This window comes from Megalops cyprinoides, chromosome 5, assembly GCF_013368585.1.
Source record: "Megalops cyprinoides isolate fMegCyp1 chromosome 5, fMegCyp1.pri, whole genome shotgun sequence".
Taxonomy (NCBI): domain Eukaryota; kingdom Metazoa; phylum Chordata; class Actinopteri; order Elopiformes; family Megalopidae; genus Megalops; species Megalops cyprinoides.
This window is the reverse complement of record NC_050587.1, coordinates 25,998,469-26,016,123: the sequence shown is the minus strand read 5'-3', so window position 1 is coordinate 26,016,123 and position 17,655 is coordinate 25,998,469. Positions and strand designations below refer to the sequence as shown.

Genomic DNA, 17,655 nt, shown 5'->3' with positions numbered 1-17,655 from the left:
ATAGCCAAAATTAGATTTAAAAAAACGTTTAGACCATTGAGGCATAGCAGCACCAAGATGTAGCATTACTGAGATGCAGCAGCACTTAGGTTCAGCTGCACCGAGGCGCAGCAACACAGATAATAGACCACAGCCCCCCACCACCCTACATACATCGTCCCCTCTGACTGATTCAGGTACAATCTCTGATACTCTTGGTTGCCATACAAATAATTTGGAACATTTGATTTTGACAGTAATTGGACATGAAAAAAGCAGTAATGTGAGTTCAGGAGACCAGACTGAAACAGACCATCTGCCCAAGCACTGATCCAGAATCAGCAAACCAGAAAACCCACCCCCCAATCCATTTCATTCAATATACTACAACTTATCTAGTGTCAGACAGTGTACCCTCTGGGATTATTTATTTACATCTGATCTGGCTGTATAGAGACCACTGATCTCCATACACTTACTGGTTAAGGGTATCAGAGACAGTACAGACTGAGCCCTATGGCCTGGCTTCCAAGCCAGCCATGTAACTTGCCAACAATGACCGGTACCCCACAGCGGGGGAACAAATTGGCTTCATTGAACCGGGGATGGGAGCGGGTAGGCCAGGTTTTCTCATCTCACTGCAGGCACCCTGAAATTTATTAACCCACCCTGCAGGTTGTTCAGATGACATCAGTGGAGTAGCACTTGTCCTTCAGTTGGTGCCCACTTCACTGTGGCACACTGTGTGTGATGTGTAGCGTGAATGACAGCCATTGGTTGCATGCGAGCATATTGGAGGATTGCATTCATCTCTCTTCAGCATTTCTGGTTGTGGCAATCAGATAAGTCTTATTTGCTATTGCCAGTTCCAAACAGAGTTAACGGAATTGTGGGGGAACAGCAAAAAAGGAAGGTGGGAGATTTGACACCGATGCCACAGCTTGCCGTATTGTGAACCACAAACGCACAACAAACCTACCACAGGCTGTGTTAAGCTTCCGCCTCATTGACTGTTGATGTTAATTAGCTGACCTGTTTTTCATATCATCTTTGTCATTATTATTAAAATGGAAATATGATACTGACAACCACAAAATACTGAATTACAAAATATTAGTGTCTAGTGTAGCAATGGGGTTGATTCTGTGGACCAGTGCAGTGCATATTTACTGATCTATACAGAATGTGGGTCAACTGATATACTGAGCTCACTGTACATAAACCACCAAAACAATGTAAAGATCAGTGAGTCTCTACAGCAACTGTCCTAGAAAAGAGCCAGAGCTATGATATTGTTGCCTCAGTCTGTTTGCAATAGAACAGCACCCTCTGCTGATACTCCATAATTATATAGCAAGTCTAACAGCAGGGGATGGCATTTCCAAACCAAAACATTTTCAACGACTGCATAATGGAAAAGCCAAAAGAAAAACGCATGTCTTTCACTTTTTGCTGAAAATAATGGCTGAAACAACTTCGGTAATTAAAACAATCTGTTGAGTGTCAAAACGTCTACTAATTATATTAGTTGCTACACAAAAGGATTGACTTCAATTCCTAAAAAAACATATTACATTGATTCAGCTGGTCACCATCACTTATATTTTATAGTCACAGACACATGTGAGTTTCCTCAGGCAGCGCTGAATAGTGTCATTTGTGGTGTTGCATTTAACAACGGCCAAATTTGGAGACAGATCTCTGTTTGAAAAAAAACCCTAATCTCTAGCCACTGTGACCTTGTTCCCATCGACCAAAGTCATTGTCACGGTAACTCTGTTTTGATGTTTTTCAGTGCTGAACTGAATCCTTAGTCTTCAGGTAGACAACACCAAATGGGTGCAAAGATTCTAAAATTCATGCATTTACACACTTAATTTTCAAGTGTATAAATACATGTGATTTCTTTTCTGTAAAAATACATTCACAATGCAGGCTGTAATAAAGAATATTTATTTTACATAATACTGAGAACTGTATGAAATACAGTTCATAACTGTATGAAATATGTACATAATCTATAAAAAACCCAAACTGTGTTCCAAACAACCTCAACAAACTATAAGCTGCACCAGGAGATTTTTACCAGTATCCAGACATTTTATGTTGGGGTGGAGTCACATTCAGCCTTTTGACACTAAATGTGCAGTTTTAATGACACATTTGAATACACTGAAAACAATATATGGGAGAAAACATATACACATTCTGTTCCCTTTTATCAGAGATTCTAAAACAGGCCTGGTGTCACCTCGTGGTTTAATATTTTCTACTGCCCCCAATGAAATTTGCATCTTGAAAATCTACATGGATTCTTTGCACTTAATGGTCAAATCTAAAGAATTGTATCCATGCCCTTAAATTTGTGGCAAATCAAAAAGAAGGAAATAATTCAGCTAATTCAGTCACCATCTTGGATTGTTCGACACAGCTGAATCAAAAAATGTCTAAGGAAACAAAAGAGTTGTGAGATTTCATGAACCCTAAAATGGCAGAAGCTACTATGTGTTATCAGTGACTCGCTAATCTGGATGAGACAGTCTTTTGGCACACAATGTGTTTGGATCTGTTCATACAGGTCAGTGACTGACAGCACAAGGTAGCCGCACCAGTTATGAGGGTTCATGAAGCCCCGCTCTCCAATCATGAAATGAATCGTGTCAGGTCAGCGGAGTCAGCCGGTCAGTTGTCAGAGTGCGGTCCAATCTATCGGGGTCTTCCCTGATTTCCTGAGCAGCTCGTTGGTCTTGGAGAAATGCCTGCAGCCAAAGAACCCCCGACTCACAGACAGGGGGGAAGGATGTGCTGCCTGCAGGACATGGTGTCGCTTCTGAAATGCAAAAAATATAAATACCAACATGTATATGAGAATAGCCATTTAAACGTCCCTACACACACAGTACTGCTGAGGAGAGATTCATAGAGCAGATACAACCCTAGCCTTTAAAAAAAACTCATCTTTGAAAATATTTCAGTTATGTCTGATAAAAAGCAGGCATTTTTTTAAATATTGATTGAGCTTTTCATTGGAATATGCATATTTATATGACATCTCTATACTGAATGTGTAGGAAATCATGTCTGAAAGGAATGTATTTTAGAGATTTTATTTTTTTCCAAATGAACAGAAATAACCAAAAGAAAGTCTGTTATCAATATCACCCTTAACTTTAGCCCAGGAGGGATGCTCTCCACCAGGTTATCCAGCTCTCTTTTCACCACTGTCACACTCCCACCCAGGAAAGGGAGGAAAACTGATGCTGCTGCTCCCCCATCCCTGTCGGGGTACATACCCGGTTAATGGCCACACCCTTCCTCTGGGCATGCCCCCCCCAAAGGAGGAAGACCAGACCATTCAGGTTCTCACTAAGCCATGTGACCACAGCGTCAGTGAATGTCTCCCAGCCGCGGTCCTGGTGGGAGTTTGCCTGGTGCGCTCGAACCGTCAACACGGAGTTCAACAGGAGGACTCCTGGGAATGAATGCAGAGTGACCCCTTTCTCTTTTTTGCCACATTACATGCTATTTCTGGAACAAACACAGCCATTTTGCGGAAGTCATGCTGGTGACAACTTGGAGAACTTGTAGTGCTCCAAACCAGCAGTAATTTTTGATGCATTGAGGGTTCTATTCAGTGCTAGGAGACGCTTACCTTGAGTGGCCCATCCCGTCAGATCACCATGTCCAGGATGCTGGAAACCCTCTATATCATCAGCCAGCTCTCTGTACACATTCTCCAAGCTGAAACAGCACAAAAAACACAAGCATAAAAGGCCTAATAGCACATAAGCCACAGCCTAAATGAACTGCAATGCAGAAAGAGGCAACCTAATGCAGAATCCACCTCTGCATTACACACCCTCAACCATGGCCGTGTCTGCTAAACAGCTACATGTATATGAAGCGGTCGTGGAGTGTGGTTCAGCAGTGGTAGTACAGTGTGTAGTGTGGTTCTTAAGATGGTGTGGAGTGCAGTTATGGACACATCATTCTACCTGGGTGGGGGCAGGATGGGTCTCTGCACGCTGAAGCACAGACCATGAGCCTGACCTGGGCCGTGGTATGGGTCCTGACCAAGAATGACCACCTTCACCTAAGAGTCCAGCAAAAAAAAACACACATAATGATACTTCTTTCCCCTTACAGAGCTAGAACCAGTATAGCTAAATACACCCACTCTCCCAGTATGTAGAGCTGGGCCCATGCTGGTAAGAGCTGCAGCCAATACTGGCTGACCCCAGTGAAGTCCTAATTCAGCTGTTGCGTATGCCACTCTGAATGCTGGTGTCAGCCCAGACTGAGAGGACCAATGACCATGTTTGCACTCCAAGGCTGCTGTTGCAACCCTAATAAACTAGCTTCCATATTACTTTTCTACACCTATGGTAGTGTGGTGTGATCAGTGATAGCAGCATGCTCTATTCTCGCTTCTGTGTCCATCTCCTCAGGTCTGAGTGGCATAGGAACATCCTTACACAACTTGACTCACGGCTCGCTTGTAAGTGGCAGGCCAAGCGGACATTGTTCAGCATAGTTCATGTAATACCACTAGGAAACTAAACTAGTTAATCTGCTCAAACCCCATAATGGAAAGGCGATATCACAGAATTAACACAACAGCAAGATACTCCTGAATATATGAGCAACCACTTACAACCAATCATGGATACAGCATTACCAGATTAGTCAAATGTTTCATTTCAGTTGGATCAACTAGGTGTCCCACATGAAGACATACGGATGACACAGCTATCTGATGTTTTGAACTAATTCTCTGCCTCTACAGATTAGAAATCACTTTTAAACTTTAGGATTCCAACCTGTCGGTTTAGGCTGCCTAGAACACAACGATTTTAGCGTCCCCACTACTTGCAACTCAAAGCGCTCAAGTATGTAACCTTTTTCCTGAACTCACGTCTTCAACTGCACACATCTGGGTCCAAGAGAACACCTGATGAGAGGGTGGATAGATTGTGCGGCGTTTCCTCTCCTCTGCGACAAAGGACATCAGCTGTGAAAGACAAAAACTCATTTACCACCACCCGTGTATGACTACTGCGCGGCAGAAACCAGAACCAATTCCATCTCCAAGAAAACTGAAGAAAACGGTTAACTACATTGGTTAGTTAATGTTAGCGAAGTAGCTACGATCTCACTGCAAGTGCATCAAAGCGTCCTGAAATGGTAATCTATACCATAATATAGGGGTGTGAAGCTGAGTATATATTTTTTTCAAACTCATAAGTCCCGATTCTTTACTTACCGTGGTAAAGTATGGTTTTCCAAACTCGCCACCAAGTGCTTTCTGCCAGCTTTCTCCGATTCCGGGCGGTACGTTGCGGGCCGCCAGCCTCTCAAGAGCGGCGCGCCTGTTCTTCTCTATTCGTTCCAGCTGCTCCGGACTCAGCGGCGAGGACGTGGGTGGCTCATCGCTCCCCGATTTTCGCTTTTTCAGCGAACTTATCTTAGTGTATTTAGTGATAGAACGAGTTAGCGTCGCTAGTGTGAGCGCTGATGTAGCGCATATTCTGTTTCGGTACGTTCCAGCCAAACAAGCAGTTCTGTATGAGTTTGTAAACATGCTGTAAAACGCAAATCTGCGCGCTGAAACACCACATAAACCTGTTACAGCTGCATATATTGACAATTTCACTTTTTCAGTAATAGACTGGTAACTGTAATCCCTTACTCGCCATTTGCTATTCTATATCCGGGTTGTGCATGTGGCGTAGCAAGGCAGTACTGTTTAGAAAACAGTGTCAACTTTCAATTGGATAGTGACATTCCTAATACCGCCCCAAGTCGGTGAGGCGGCACTTTCATTGGTTGCCAATGGTAACAACGCTGACACAGGGTGTTGGTTTGCCAAATGAGCGCCGCTTGAAAAATGTTTTTTTTACGATTTATGCTGGTTTATGATGAATTTTTATCAAGATTATTCTCTACCGTTTTGGTCAATCCGCAATCACAGATCTTGAGAAAATTGTTACATGTAACTTATACTCAGCCAAACATGTAGCCTACATGTTTTACTATGTGTAATATTTTGTTGTTTGTAAGGTAATTAGCCTATCATAGTAAAAGGGCATACGAAAAGATCGGCAGTTGAAACTCGCACTGACCTCTTGTTTCGCATCTTCTCCCGTTTCAGTTTTTTCTTCGTCCGTTCTCTTTTTGGCAACTGGAGAGAAGAAACATTGTATAGTTGTCTGTCCAATCATGTTGGATCGGTGTGTAGCAGGCTTTGCAATTTTTTCTTTATTTATTTAACCTCAGTCTAACTTAGAAACTGAGCCGTGTCTAACCAGTAATACTAAAACCGCAATTTCCCGCCAAATGCTAGGGTTCCGCAAATTAAAAAGGGGGTTGGACTAAATTTGTAGCCTATGTAAATAAATCTGTACCTTAAATCGTTGTACTAGAAATGAAAGTAAATCTCGTATTATAATAGGACACTTAAAATACAAAACTTGTGAAATTCTTGTACCATTTAGCTTAGCTGGTAGGCTGCAATTAATGTCTGTCACCAGGAATCTTACATTTTTATATTACGATAAATTTATTAAATCTTTATTTTTACCAGGTTCCTGTGGGTAATTTGAAATTATTGACCGTTGTCATATTTTACCGCTCTCATGTTGTTGGTAAAACACAAGGTCCTGTCATGTCTAACATTAATAGCCTACGTTTCATAAAATACAAATTTAGCTAAGACGTTAACTTGCACAAAAAGTTTTGTCTATCTTGTATGCCTTGTTATCTCAATAGGAATAATGTATTTCTAACCTGTGCCACTGTCTGACCTTATTTTAAATATCATGTTAGACATAAGATTCTGTGATTTCTTTCAAAGTTATTTCATTTATGGGAATGATTACATTTCTCCTGAGAAACAAACATGTCTTGTACTGTAAAATTTGACTCAATCTCCACAATCCATTGTCGGTCCTGTGGACTTCCTGTGCTCGTGTGACGATTAAAATTGAAAAACGCGAGTGCATGTTGTCATTTTTCGTTTTTCATCGTCTCTCAATTTTGCATTCTGATCAAGAAAACACTGCTGTCGACTTTTATTACTAGAACGTCGCATTAACTCCGGAGCTAAAACAGAAAACAGAGAGTGGGATTTAGCAGCATTAAAAAATAACGATGTACGTATCATTTAATAAGTACGCCAAACTTTAAATCATATCAATTTTCCACGACTACATCATGGAAGTTTTTGTGTTTATTTCCCAAATTCAACCAAGTCGTAAAATAATTAGGTTACAGTACTGGCTGTTGCGATGGATTTAAGGTGCGCCAGGAACCATGCATTTCGCTTTCCGTGGATAATGAGAAGAGGACGCTGTCCCTGAGCCTTAGTGCTGAAATTTCACGTCACCTCTCTCTAAAAGAGCTGATCTGGCAAAGGGCCATCAGGAAATGCCAAGGATGAGCATGTCTGGTGAATACATCTTTGCTGTCTGAAATGGGTGGGTGAAAATATAAAGGACAAAATAAAAAGTCTGTTCACTGTAGAATAGACACTCACTGTGCTTATTTTTGCTTCTCTATCCCTCCCCCATCTCTTGTTGGATGGAAATGCTTCATGTCTCCTGACAGGCCATGTCATGGGAGATGATGCAGTGGAGGCTTTTTGTTTTGGGAAGATCCAGTGAAGACTGTCCAACCTGCCCAGCTGATTCTGGGTGAGTTTCAGACCACAGCTGGAGTCATGGGAACAAGTACACAGACAAGTACACTTTCTAGATGGAAGCCATATTTGGAAAGAAGCTGATTGTTCATAGACAGTCTGAGCCCTATTTCACTTTAAGTGGTAAGAGACAGAGCCCTTTAATTGTCTGTCTTTCTGTCTTCCTGTGTTTAGAAGCTGACAACTATGACTGGCTCTCTCCCTGTGTTTATGTAGCTTACTCCTCTGATTGGCTGTGTGTATGTGTTTAGATGACTGATGCCATGGGGATGATGACTCTCAGTATTCTAGGCCCTGCGCTGAATTGTAGGTGGAGGCTGCACAGCTTGTGGGGTTGCTGTTCACCTACTTCACCCTTCCACCATCTCCTTTGATCTTACCTTCACAGTTATGATGATGGCATGTCCCCTCTGTGACTGTACTCTGACTGTGTTTCCCTCAGGCTGTGATTGCGGAAATGATGGTCACTTCTTCCCTATTGGTTAAAATTTGCAATGAGTATGGCAGAATAAGGCGGCGCACGTGACCATAAAATGAGCATACTGCCTCTTAGAAGGAGAACACATATAAAACCAATGCTGCTCTGTTGCATGATGACAGCCTACCTTAGCATCTGGCCAGTTGTGTTTAGCAGAGCCTGAACCTGAATGTATGTGTGTGTATGTGTGTGGTGTGTGTGGTGTGTGTGTGTGCATGATTAACAGGGCCTGAAGCTGAGTGTGTTGTGGCCTTTGTGGCCTTTGTACAGGCTCCTGGCTCTCCTCAGTGTTCAGATGGATCCTTTTCTGTAGATCTCAGACCCCTGGGTCAGGCAGCACTGCTTAATCTGAGAGAGTAACTGCTCAGCCTGGATGCCCCTCACCCCTCTCAATCACCCACCCCACCATGAGACACTGGGACACTGCACTAATGGTCAAATATGTTCAGCGGTTAGCCCACATCCCATATCTCAATATCTCATTTCCGGCCAGACCAGCCGACAGCAGGACAGAAATACCATTACACTTCTTTATCAACCAGCCATCAGGAGTAAATCTGATGTGGGCAGTCTTGTTCATTCTGTTCATACAATCAGCATCCATATGCCTACAATTACAGGTGGAATTGCAAGGAATGATAGAATTATCAAGGGATTGATTAACTGAGTTTCTGGAACAAGAAGTCTCACAGAACTTGGAAATGTAGTTTCATAAATGGCCACATGGTGGAGTCTACCACATGGAGTTGTGGATACCAGTGGAAGTGAACTACTGTGGGTCAAATCTGGCACATTTATTTTTTGGTAAATATATCATGACTTGGGGACACAGCACCCCACTGGAAGAAAATGTGTATGATTATGACTTAAAAAAGGAATATAAATGCCTTGTTTTTTTCTTTTTGATGCTGTATACAGTGCAATTAAGGTATTTTCATTTTGATTGATATTATGCCACATGCTTAATTTAACATAAATATTGGGTGAATATGATATGAATCATATTGACCCAATATTTACATTATATATCTGCTTTTTTGTAGATGTGTAAATAATTCATTTGTACATTTTTTGGAAAGGCCTATACAAAGGTTTTCTGGTTCAGGACAGCCTGTACCTGCTTTGAATGCTCATATGGAAACGAGCTGACTTTTTGCAGGCAGATGTAAATCAAGTTTGATTTCTCACTCTTGCATTAGAGAGGAGGAATGTAGCATGTTGGGGCCAGAGTGAGGACCTGCTGAACTATAATGGAAATAACAACACATGTATTTTCAAAATTCTGTAAAAGTACGTGTGAGGCACAGCTCAGTGTGCCGGTGACAATGTGTGTGTATGACTATTTTAATGGTGACATTGTCCCCTTGACGAGGACTTGGTCACTCCCCTGTGATAGGATTGTGGGGCTGTGAATGTGAGTCCTAGAAGGCTTACAGGCCCAGATATCTCCACCCTCTTTTGATTTATGGCTTTCTTCTACATGTAGAACATCAGTTTCAGGAAAGAATCATACAGTCTATTTCAAGTTGACAGTAAGTGAGTGATGGTATGTGACCCTGTGTGAAAATTAACTCTTCTCACTATCAGGATCTCCAAAACATTCTGGTTCCGTGGTGTCAGGTTTGTGATGTCATGTCAGCTTTATGATGTTACATTAAAGGGGACATGCAGGGGGTAGACAAAATAATGGAAACACCAAGTAAAAAGGACTTTCTAGAAACCAAATCACAATTAAAAGGATTACATGTAAAGGGCTACATGTGTGTTTCATATCAATGTCAATACAAATTATCAGCATATTTGTGGTACATTTAAAACCACTTAAATGTGAGAGTTTCTAAAGTAAGATCTGACTGATTTTGAGGTAATTGTTGGTGCCTGAATTGCAGAGGTGTGAGTAACAGAATTGGCAAATTTATGCCGTGTGAAAAGGCAAAGCGTCAAAAATAATGATTGTATACATCATAGAATTATTTAGGTGACCATGCAAACATTGTTTCATTTAGATATTTCCATATTCTGAGGTGTTACATCCCCATGCATTACGACATGAATTGAATGAATGAAGTTAATTCAATTCATGTAGAATTATGAAGATATGAAATTAAACAACTTCCATGGCATCCTCAGTCACCAGATCTAAACATTATTAAAGCTTAATGGGGAAGTTCTAGATGCAAGAGTGTGGAGCAGATGTCCCCCTCCGTCATCCCTCAAAGAACTGGAGGCTTTTCATCTTCAAGAAAGGTCCAATTTCCCCTAGAAACAGTTCTGTCACGGCTCAGGCAAGGACTCAAATGCGGACCATGAGAGCTTCAGGTTCCAAGGGGCTTTATTGAAATGTCAGACGAAATCGCAAAACCAGGCAGGCAGTCCGTGGGCAAAACCGGGGTCGAGAACAGGAACAGGCAGGGTCAGGAACCAGGCAGGCAGGCAATCAGGCAATCGGAGCAAGGCAGCGAGCAGGAACAAGGTCGAGGCACAGGCAGGGTCGAAACGGGAGAACTCACAGGCAGACCTACGGCGGGGACAAAACAGGCACAAAACATTGCAACAAACTAGCAATAGGACAGAGACAAGCAGGGTAGATATAGGGCAGGGCTGAGGAGGAGATGGGAAGCAGGTGTGCAGTGCAGGCAGGTGGAGACGATCAGGTAATCAGGTGGGCGGAAGCACATGGACCACAATGACAGATGGGGAGAACATAGACACAACAGCGGGGGGGCCAGAGTACTGACAAGGTCAAAACATTTATAAGAGCATTCCAAGAAGGACTGAAGCTGTTCTGAAGACAAAGGGTGGCCCAATGCCTTAACAGTTGATAAAAATTCAAATATTGTTTGGTGTTTCCTTTATTGTGTCTATCCCCTGCACCTGCCTTTACATCATTTCAGACTCTTTTTGCTGCCTCCACCGAAAATGTATTTGAACATTTTGAATAGCCAATCATTACACTATTTCATGTACAGTATGGCAGAAAAAGTCTCAGCAGGTCTTTCTTCAAATTTTATTTGTTATAGTACATCTCTACATTGGATATTGTCATAAAGAGCTGAACGCAGTGCAATGTACATCAGCTGTTGAGAAACGTAAGGAAACTCAGCTTGACTGGAGAAAGCACCTCTCTTGACGTGCAGGGATACTGAACATCTTTTGTCTTGTAATCAATTACGTTATACCAACTATGTGCCAATAAAAGGGTATAGTCTTTATATGACGACAGAAATGACCCCATATTCACTCATTTGCCACAGCAGGGCAGAGGCAGTGTTTTGGTGTCTCATGGTTGTATAATTAGTGCCTTGTGATTTCCCTTCAGCTGATGCAAAGCAGTCTTTCATTGCATTGACCTTGGAATTTAGTCCTCATGGTTTGGCCTTAATGTCAAATAACAGATTTAAAAAGGAGGAAATAGTGCCTAATACTCTGTTAATGGATTGATATACTTTGTAGGAATTGTTTGAATGACATCACCATGCATGCAAGAAGCACAGGGTACATGCACAGTGAGAGCAGCCAGCTGCGCAGTTAGAGTGAGGTGAGAGGTCTATGTGCAGAGGAAGCAACTAACTATGCAGATAGAGAGAGGCAAGAGGACTGTGTGCAGGAGAAGCAGCTGGCTGCGGAGAGGCCACTGTGTTTAACAGTGTGAGGGGGATATCATGTTTGACTATAAGTCTGATGATGATACCTGATGACATCAGGTTTAATTGTAGGTGTGCTCTTCAAGCATATTCCACTCTGCTGGAGTGTCTCCACGGAGACCCGGCAACCTGTGGGTGTCTTTTTTTCACTCTTCTTGAGTATTTTGGGTACCACGTGTATGGATAAGAGTTATTTCCTCTTTCTCTCTGTCATTCTCTCTCTTTCTCAGTCTTTCACTTTCTCTCCATTTCTTGTTTTTTTTTTGCAAATGTGCATTAAATGGTAATGCAAAGTTATGGTAAAACAAAGTAAATGTTGATGAACGTCATGTGACATGGTAACCAAAGCTGACACTCTAACCTTTTTTGCTTAATAGTGTTTGAGTTCTTTTTTATTTGTTTTTAGGTGGATTCATTACGGTTTCTTTTCAGGTTTGTTGTGGTCTGTGTTTTTTTAGCATCTGGAAGATATAAAGTTGTACGGTATGTAATGATTGCAACACTGATGATTGGTATCATCTGATATTTGGTAGTTGCTCATAGTCTACCTTTTAAAAATGAACTTTTGTAAGTCACTCTGGTTGAGATCATCCAATTGATTAAATTTAAACATATATTCCATTCATTCTTTCTCACATGTTTATATGCAAATGTGTGGAATACCTCTTCCAAGCTCTTTGTTTCAGCAACCTGGTTAAATAAAGGGCTTTAAAACATAAAAAGTATATTTTCTCTCTATCTTCTCTCTCTCCCTCTCTTTCATTCCTACTTTCCTATCTCTCTCCATTTCTTTTTCCCTCTCTCTGAAAGGTAATGCAATTCCTCTCTCTAAATCCATTTGGTTAAATTCAGTTCAAGCTCCTTCACTGACATGTGAGAGGAACATTTGTACTGTGGATAAACATATTCATAAATAAAGAACTAAAAATGATGATGCTGAGGTGACACAATAAGAAAGTGGAGGTGTGTCCAACAGAGGGATCAGACTTCAGAGGAGCTTGTTAACCAATCCTTCACTGACAGACAAAAAGACATTTGTTTATCTGTGAGCTGCAAATGAAAATGAAGTCCTGGGAGCCGGGCCCCATACATACACGTCAGAGAGTTGCAGAAGCTCTTATTGCATTAGGCAAATCAGCTGTGGCATGAGCAGGCCGGGCGGACAGAGGGAGTGGATAGGCACAGAAGACCTGCTTTGCAGAAAAGGGCTGTCTGGTCCTGGGACTGCGACCAGCGACCGTGAACGGCAACGGCAACCGGCAACCGGCGGCCTGCAACATCCACGCTGACTGGGGTAAGTGACCCTGACTCTGCACTGCACCTCATATCTGGAGGAAGAGACAGAATTCCTACAGGACAGTAGAGACAGACAGAGGGAAAGACGGAGCAAGGGAAAGAGTGAGAGAGGGGAGGACAGCAGAGAGAGTCAAGAGGAGAGAGGAAGAGGAAGGGCCTCAACTTCCACCTTGAATTATGATTCATAGAATTATTTAAGAGTATGACCAGGCGACATACGTAAAACATGACAACATACTACATTTCTTTATAAATATGTAAGTTCTGTTTTTATAGATTATGTAAGCACATTTTGCTCCAGTGCTGTGAGGGGCACATTTTCGGACTTTGTGCACAACATCTCTTAGGGTGGTGCTGAGAGATTCCTCTCTGGAGAGTCACACGCTGCTGATAATTGTTGACAGTTGTGAGCAGGGGAAGCAGTTGGCTGCGCAGTTAGAGAGAGGCATGAGGAATATGCACAGGGGAAGCAGTTGGCTGCGCAGTTAGAGAGAGGCATGAGGAATATGCACAGGGGAAGCAGATGGCTGCGCAGTTAGAGAGAGGCATGAGGAATATGCACAGGGGAAGCAGTTGACTGCGCAGTTAGAGAGAGGCATGAGGAATATGCACAGGAGAAGCAGATGACTGCGCAGTTAGAGAGAGGCATGAGGAATATGCACAGGGGAAGCAGATGACTGCGCAGTTAGAGAGAGGCATGAGGAATATGCACAGGGGAAGCAGATGGCTGCGCAGTTAGAGAGAGGCATGAGGAATATGCACAGGGGAAGCAGTTGGCTGCGCAGTTAGAGAGAGGCATGAGGAATATGCACAGGGGAAGCAGATGACTGCGCAGTTAGAGAGAGGCATGAGGAATATGCACAGGGAAAGCAGATGACTGCGCAGTTAGAGAGAGGCATGAGGAATATGCACAGGGAAAGCAGATGACTGCGCAGTTAGAGAGAGGCATGAGGAATATGCACAGGGGAAGCAGTTGGCTGCGCAGTTAGAGAGAGGCATGAGGAATATGCACAGGGGAAGCAGATGGCTGCGCAGTTAGAGAGAGGCATGAGGACTGCTCTGTCTCCCGCTTGTGGCTGTCACAGGAACCTCCCCAGACCATCATAACATGACCTAGTCAGCTGTGGGCCAGAGCAGGACATCTTACACCTGGGGTCAGAACTGAGGTCTGAGGTGTGACAGGTTAATTTTTGGATGCTCTCAACATGACAAATACCCAGTGTGTGCATATTTAAAAACACCCTGTATTATAATGGTTCTTATTTTTACATCTCTGCAAAACCAAATTGGCTGTCACTATGCTAAAGCACGGAGAGACAGCACTGACAGAACCTCTCACCCTCACTGCCTGCTTCACTTATGTTCATGTTATGGTGAGATTTGTGTGAGCCAGAGAGTGTTAGGAGTACCCCTTCTTTAGACACTGAAAAACCATAGTGTGACCGCAATCATAGCCCACAATGACTGCAACCACAACCCAGCATGACCACAACCACACCCCAGTTTGACCATAACCATAACTTGTATGCCCACAACATGCCAAAACCCAGCATGACTGCAACCTTAACCTGGTATAATTCCATCATAACCAAATATGACCATACCCAGTATGACTGCGATTGTAACCCAGTATGAATGCAGTCCTTTCCCAGCTGGCACATAGCCTCACAACATCACTGCAATGCTATGTCACACCAGCATTGTGAGAACATTATGAGTTAGATGAAATACCTCTCCCCCTTCAGTTCTCTGAAAAATTGAGACAGGATAGATGACTGTCCCTTCAGAAGGATTAGTGCACAGCGCGATTTTAGGTTTTAGGTTTACCGAATGACAGGTGTCATGCTAGCAGAACTCAACAGTGAAGTCACATCATCTGTTTAGCACACAAACGTGGGCCTATCAGAGTGAGTTTTTTACATTCTTCAGACACTTTCCCGACTCTTTCTCAGCCCTCCTTCACGTCAGAGCTCATAAAAACTTAACCATGATAAGTCAGCTATAGAAACAGAAACACAACACAGTGACAAGGACCAGACGGCATGGTTCCAAGTGAGTTATTCTTGTCAACCCTGTGTGACCATAGTTTCCAAAACAAACAAACAATTACTAGGTCAGGGAGAGCAGTCAAAGGACTTTGATGCCCTTCATGTTAGCCCCTCTTCAATCCAGGATCCCACAGGCAGGTCATAAACTGGAAATGCACTTAAAGGTTGCCTGGTTGTCAGGCAGGAGTTGCCAGGTTCTCAGCTTGTTTCCCAGGTCATCTTGCCCCGCTGTAAATGGCACCATACAGCACTGCTTGTTAGCCTTGCAGAGAAGGTTTCCCCCTACCCAGTGCTGACAAAGAAACACTTGAAATGCTATAAAAAAACAACAACAACCTGAATTTCTGACCACAGAGGTCTATTGGTTTTGGATAGTATAACAGTTTTTTGTGTAGCAGAATGGTATAATAGAGCATCACACATTTCCGTTAACATAAAAAGAGTAAAATCAGGTCGAAATGTAATGAGCCCAGACAGTTAAATAAGTTCCAACCTCCTCCAGCCCGCAGGAGAGCCGTCTCAGACAGGAAATCTATCAAGCATGAATATCTAAGGTTTCGATGCGCCTAATCTAGTTTACTTGTTCTCTTACTGTATACAATGTATAAAATCCTTTCCGTCAAAATGTTTGAAAACCTTGGTGCTTGGAATGTCAGGCACAAAAGATGGTATGAATATAAGAAGAAGAGAACAGGGAACTGAATGTCCTAAACTAACTGACTTGAATAAAAAATGGGAACTGACAATCTGTGAGACACAATCTGAACTGGAATGCTTTTATGGAAAAACAAAAGCTTTATCACTTCTCCTGGCCTTCGCTTGCTCTCCCTCTCATGTCGGCAGTGCCCTTAATACCTGATGATTGATCTGTTATCCAGTTGTCTCCGTTCCTATTTGGTCCTCTGACTCACATAGGCCATTTATCCATGTTCCCTCAGCCTGATTTTAATTATAGACTCAACAACATTCCAGAGAGAGAGCGACAGAGGGAGAGAGAGAGAGAGAGAGAGAGAGACGGGTTCTGTGTCCTGTCAGATAACCGGGTCTGGGCACGCAGGTCAGACATATATCAGAGGCAGGAAGTGCGTGTGGCTGTGTGGTGACCTCAGTGACCTCTGTGACCTTTGCTCCACAGATGAAAATGGGTCAGAAGCAGGACAAGGCATCTGGGCGGGGGGCCAAGGCCAGCGCCATCGAGGGGCAGATGTGTGCCCAGCACAGGGATCGCAGGTTTGAGGAACGGGGATGCCTTCCAGACCCATCTGAACTGGGCAACATGAACGATGGTGAGGCCAAGAAGCGACACAGCCGATATAACCTCAGCGACAGAGCCGAAGACTGGGTGAATAGGAGGACAGGTGCTACCAGCATGGGGCCACTGACACCTGTCCGGGAGGGTAACATGAGCAAGCGAGATCTCGAAGAAGTGACATCCCCTCGTGCCAAAGAGGGAGCAAAGAGGGGAGGGGACACTGCAAAGAGGGCTGTCCTTCTGACCACACAGCAGCCGACGATCGGCCGGAGCCCAGACCACAGGACAGCGACCAAGGAGCGCACAGCTCCTCTGCCCTCACCCACTGCTGACAGCGTGTGGGATTCAGGGCACGGGGCGAACAGCGAAATGGCCCAGCGAGGGAGGGGCGAAGACCCCCACCAGCAGAGACATGGTCACTCTGACACGGAGCACTCAACCGGCAGGAGGGACAGTTACTCAGACACGGAGCGTTCGACCAATAAGAGACATAGTCACTCTGACACAGAGCATTCGACTGACAGGAGAGAATATAACTCAGACACAGAGCGTGCCACCAAAAGGACTCCCAGTCCAGAGTGTGATGAGATCGGCGCCCCCTCCTTGGAAAGGCGTCCAGCAGCACACAGGGAAAAGGATTCCATGGCTCTGGGTAGGGAACAGGGTCAGCTTTCGCCCATGGGAGGAGGGAGCAAGAGGGGCACTGGCAGGGAGAGGCATCCAAACACAGAGTGTGAAACGACAAGAAACACAGACACAGAGGTGTGGCGGCCCTCGGCCAGCGGTCGTGACACGTCTCCCTTCGTGACATCAGCAGCGAGCCGGCAGGCTGTCTCCGACAGCCTTTCTCTGACATCATTGGCGTGTGGGAGAGACGGGGAGGGGCGCACAGACAGCTGCCACCAAATCCAGCCCGCGGCACAGCAGGAGGACCAGAGAAACTGTGGCTGGGACTGTCCCGTGGGGCCTCCCACTGAACTCAGATCAGCTTCCTCTCAGCAGCCAGCTCTGGCTGAGCAAGTACCACGCTCACAGACAAAAGAACATCCATGCGTCATTGATATCTCGAGCACACAGCATGTCCGAGCTCCTGGTGACACACTGAGGACAGGCTTGGCACAGCCTAATTTGAACGACCAGCAGAAAGAAGAAGAGGTGAAATTTCAGCAACTGGGCATGATGGGAGAAAGAAACAGTCAAGCAAAGACATCAACAGATGAGTGGAGGTCAGAGTTGTCACTTACAGGCTGTGGGGAAGAGCT

At 43.9% G+C, this 17,655-nt stretch overlaps 1 protein-coding gene across 1 annotated transcript; it reads right to left on the bottom strand.

The window, feature by feature from the left end:
• Nucleotides 1–2,604: 2,604 nt before the first annotated feature.
• On the bottom strand, nt 2,605–5,672 carry LOC118778364 (uracil-DNA glycosylase-like). The gene is made up of 6 exons (XM_036529872.1): nt 5,243–5,672; nt 4,895–4,990; nt 3,975–4,072; nt 3,632–3,720; nt 3,273–3,451; nt 2,605–2,809 (listed from the first exon to the last, which is right to left on the bottom strand). Exons 1-6 carry the CDS (start codon nt 5,558–5,560, stop codon nt 2,669–2,671), a joined length of 921 nt encoding a protein of 306 aa, XP_036385765.1. The 5' UTR covers nt 5,561–5,672; the 3' UTR covers nt 2,605–2,668.
• Nucleotides 5,673–17,655: the final 11,983 nt, after the last annotated feature.

Bases quoted from the DNA above. Each gene is read 5' to 3' on its own strand.
- LOC118778364 (XM_036529872.1), bottom strand. From the start codon at position 5,560: ATGTTTACAAACTCATACAGAACTGCTTGTTTGGCTGGAACGTACCGA. The intron at 4,073-4,894 runs GTGAGTTCAGGA...CTGGACTCTTAG, and splicing joins AGATGTGTGCAGTTGAAGAC to GTGAAGGTGGTCATTCTTGG. The intron at 3,721-3,974 runs GTAGAATGATGT...GTGCTGTTTCAG, and splicing joins CCCATCCTGCCCCCACCCAG to CTTGGAGAATGTGTACAGAG.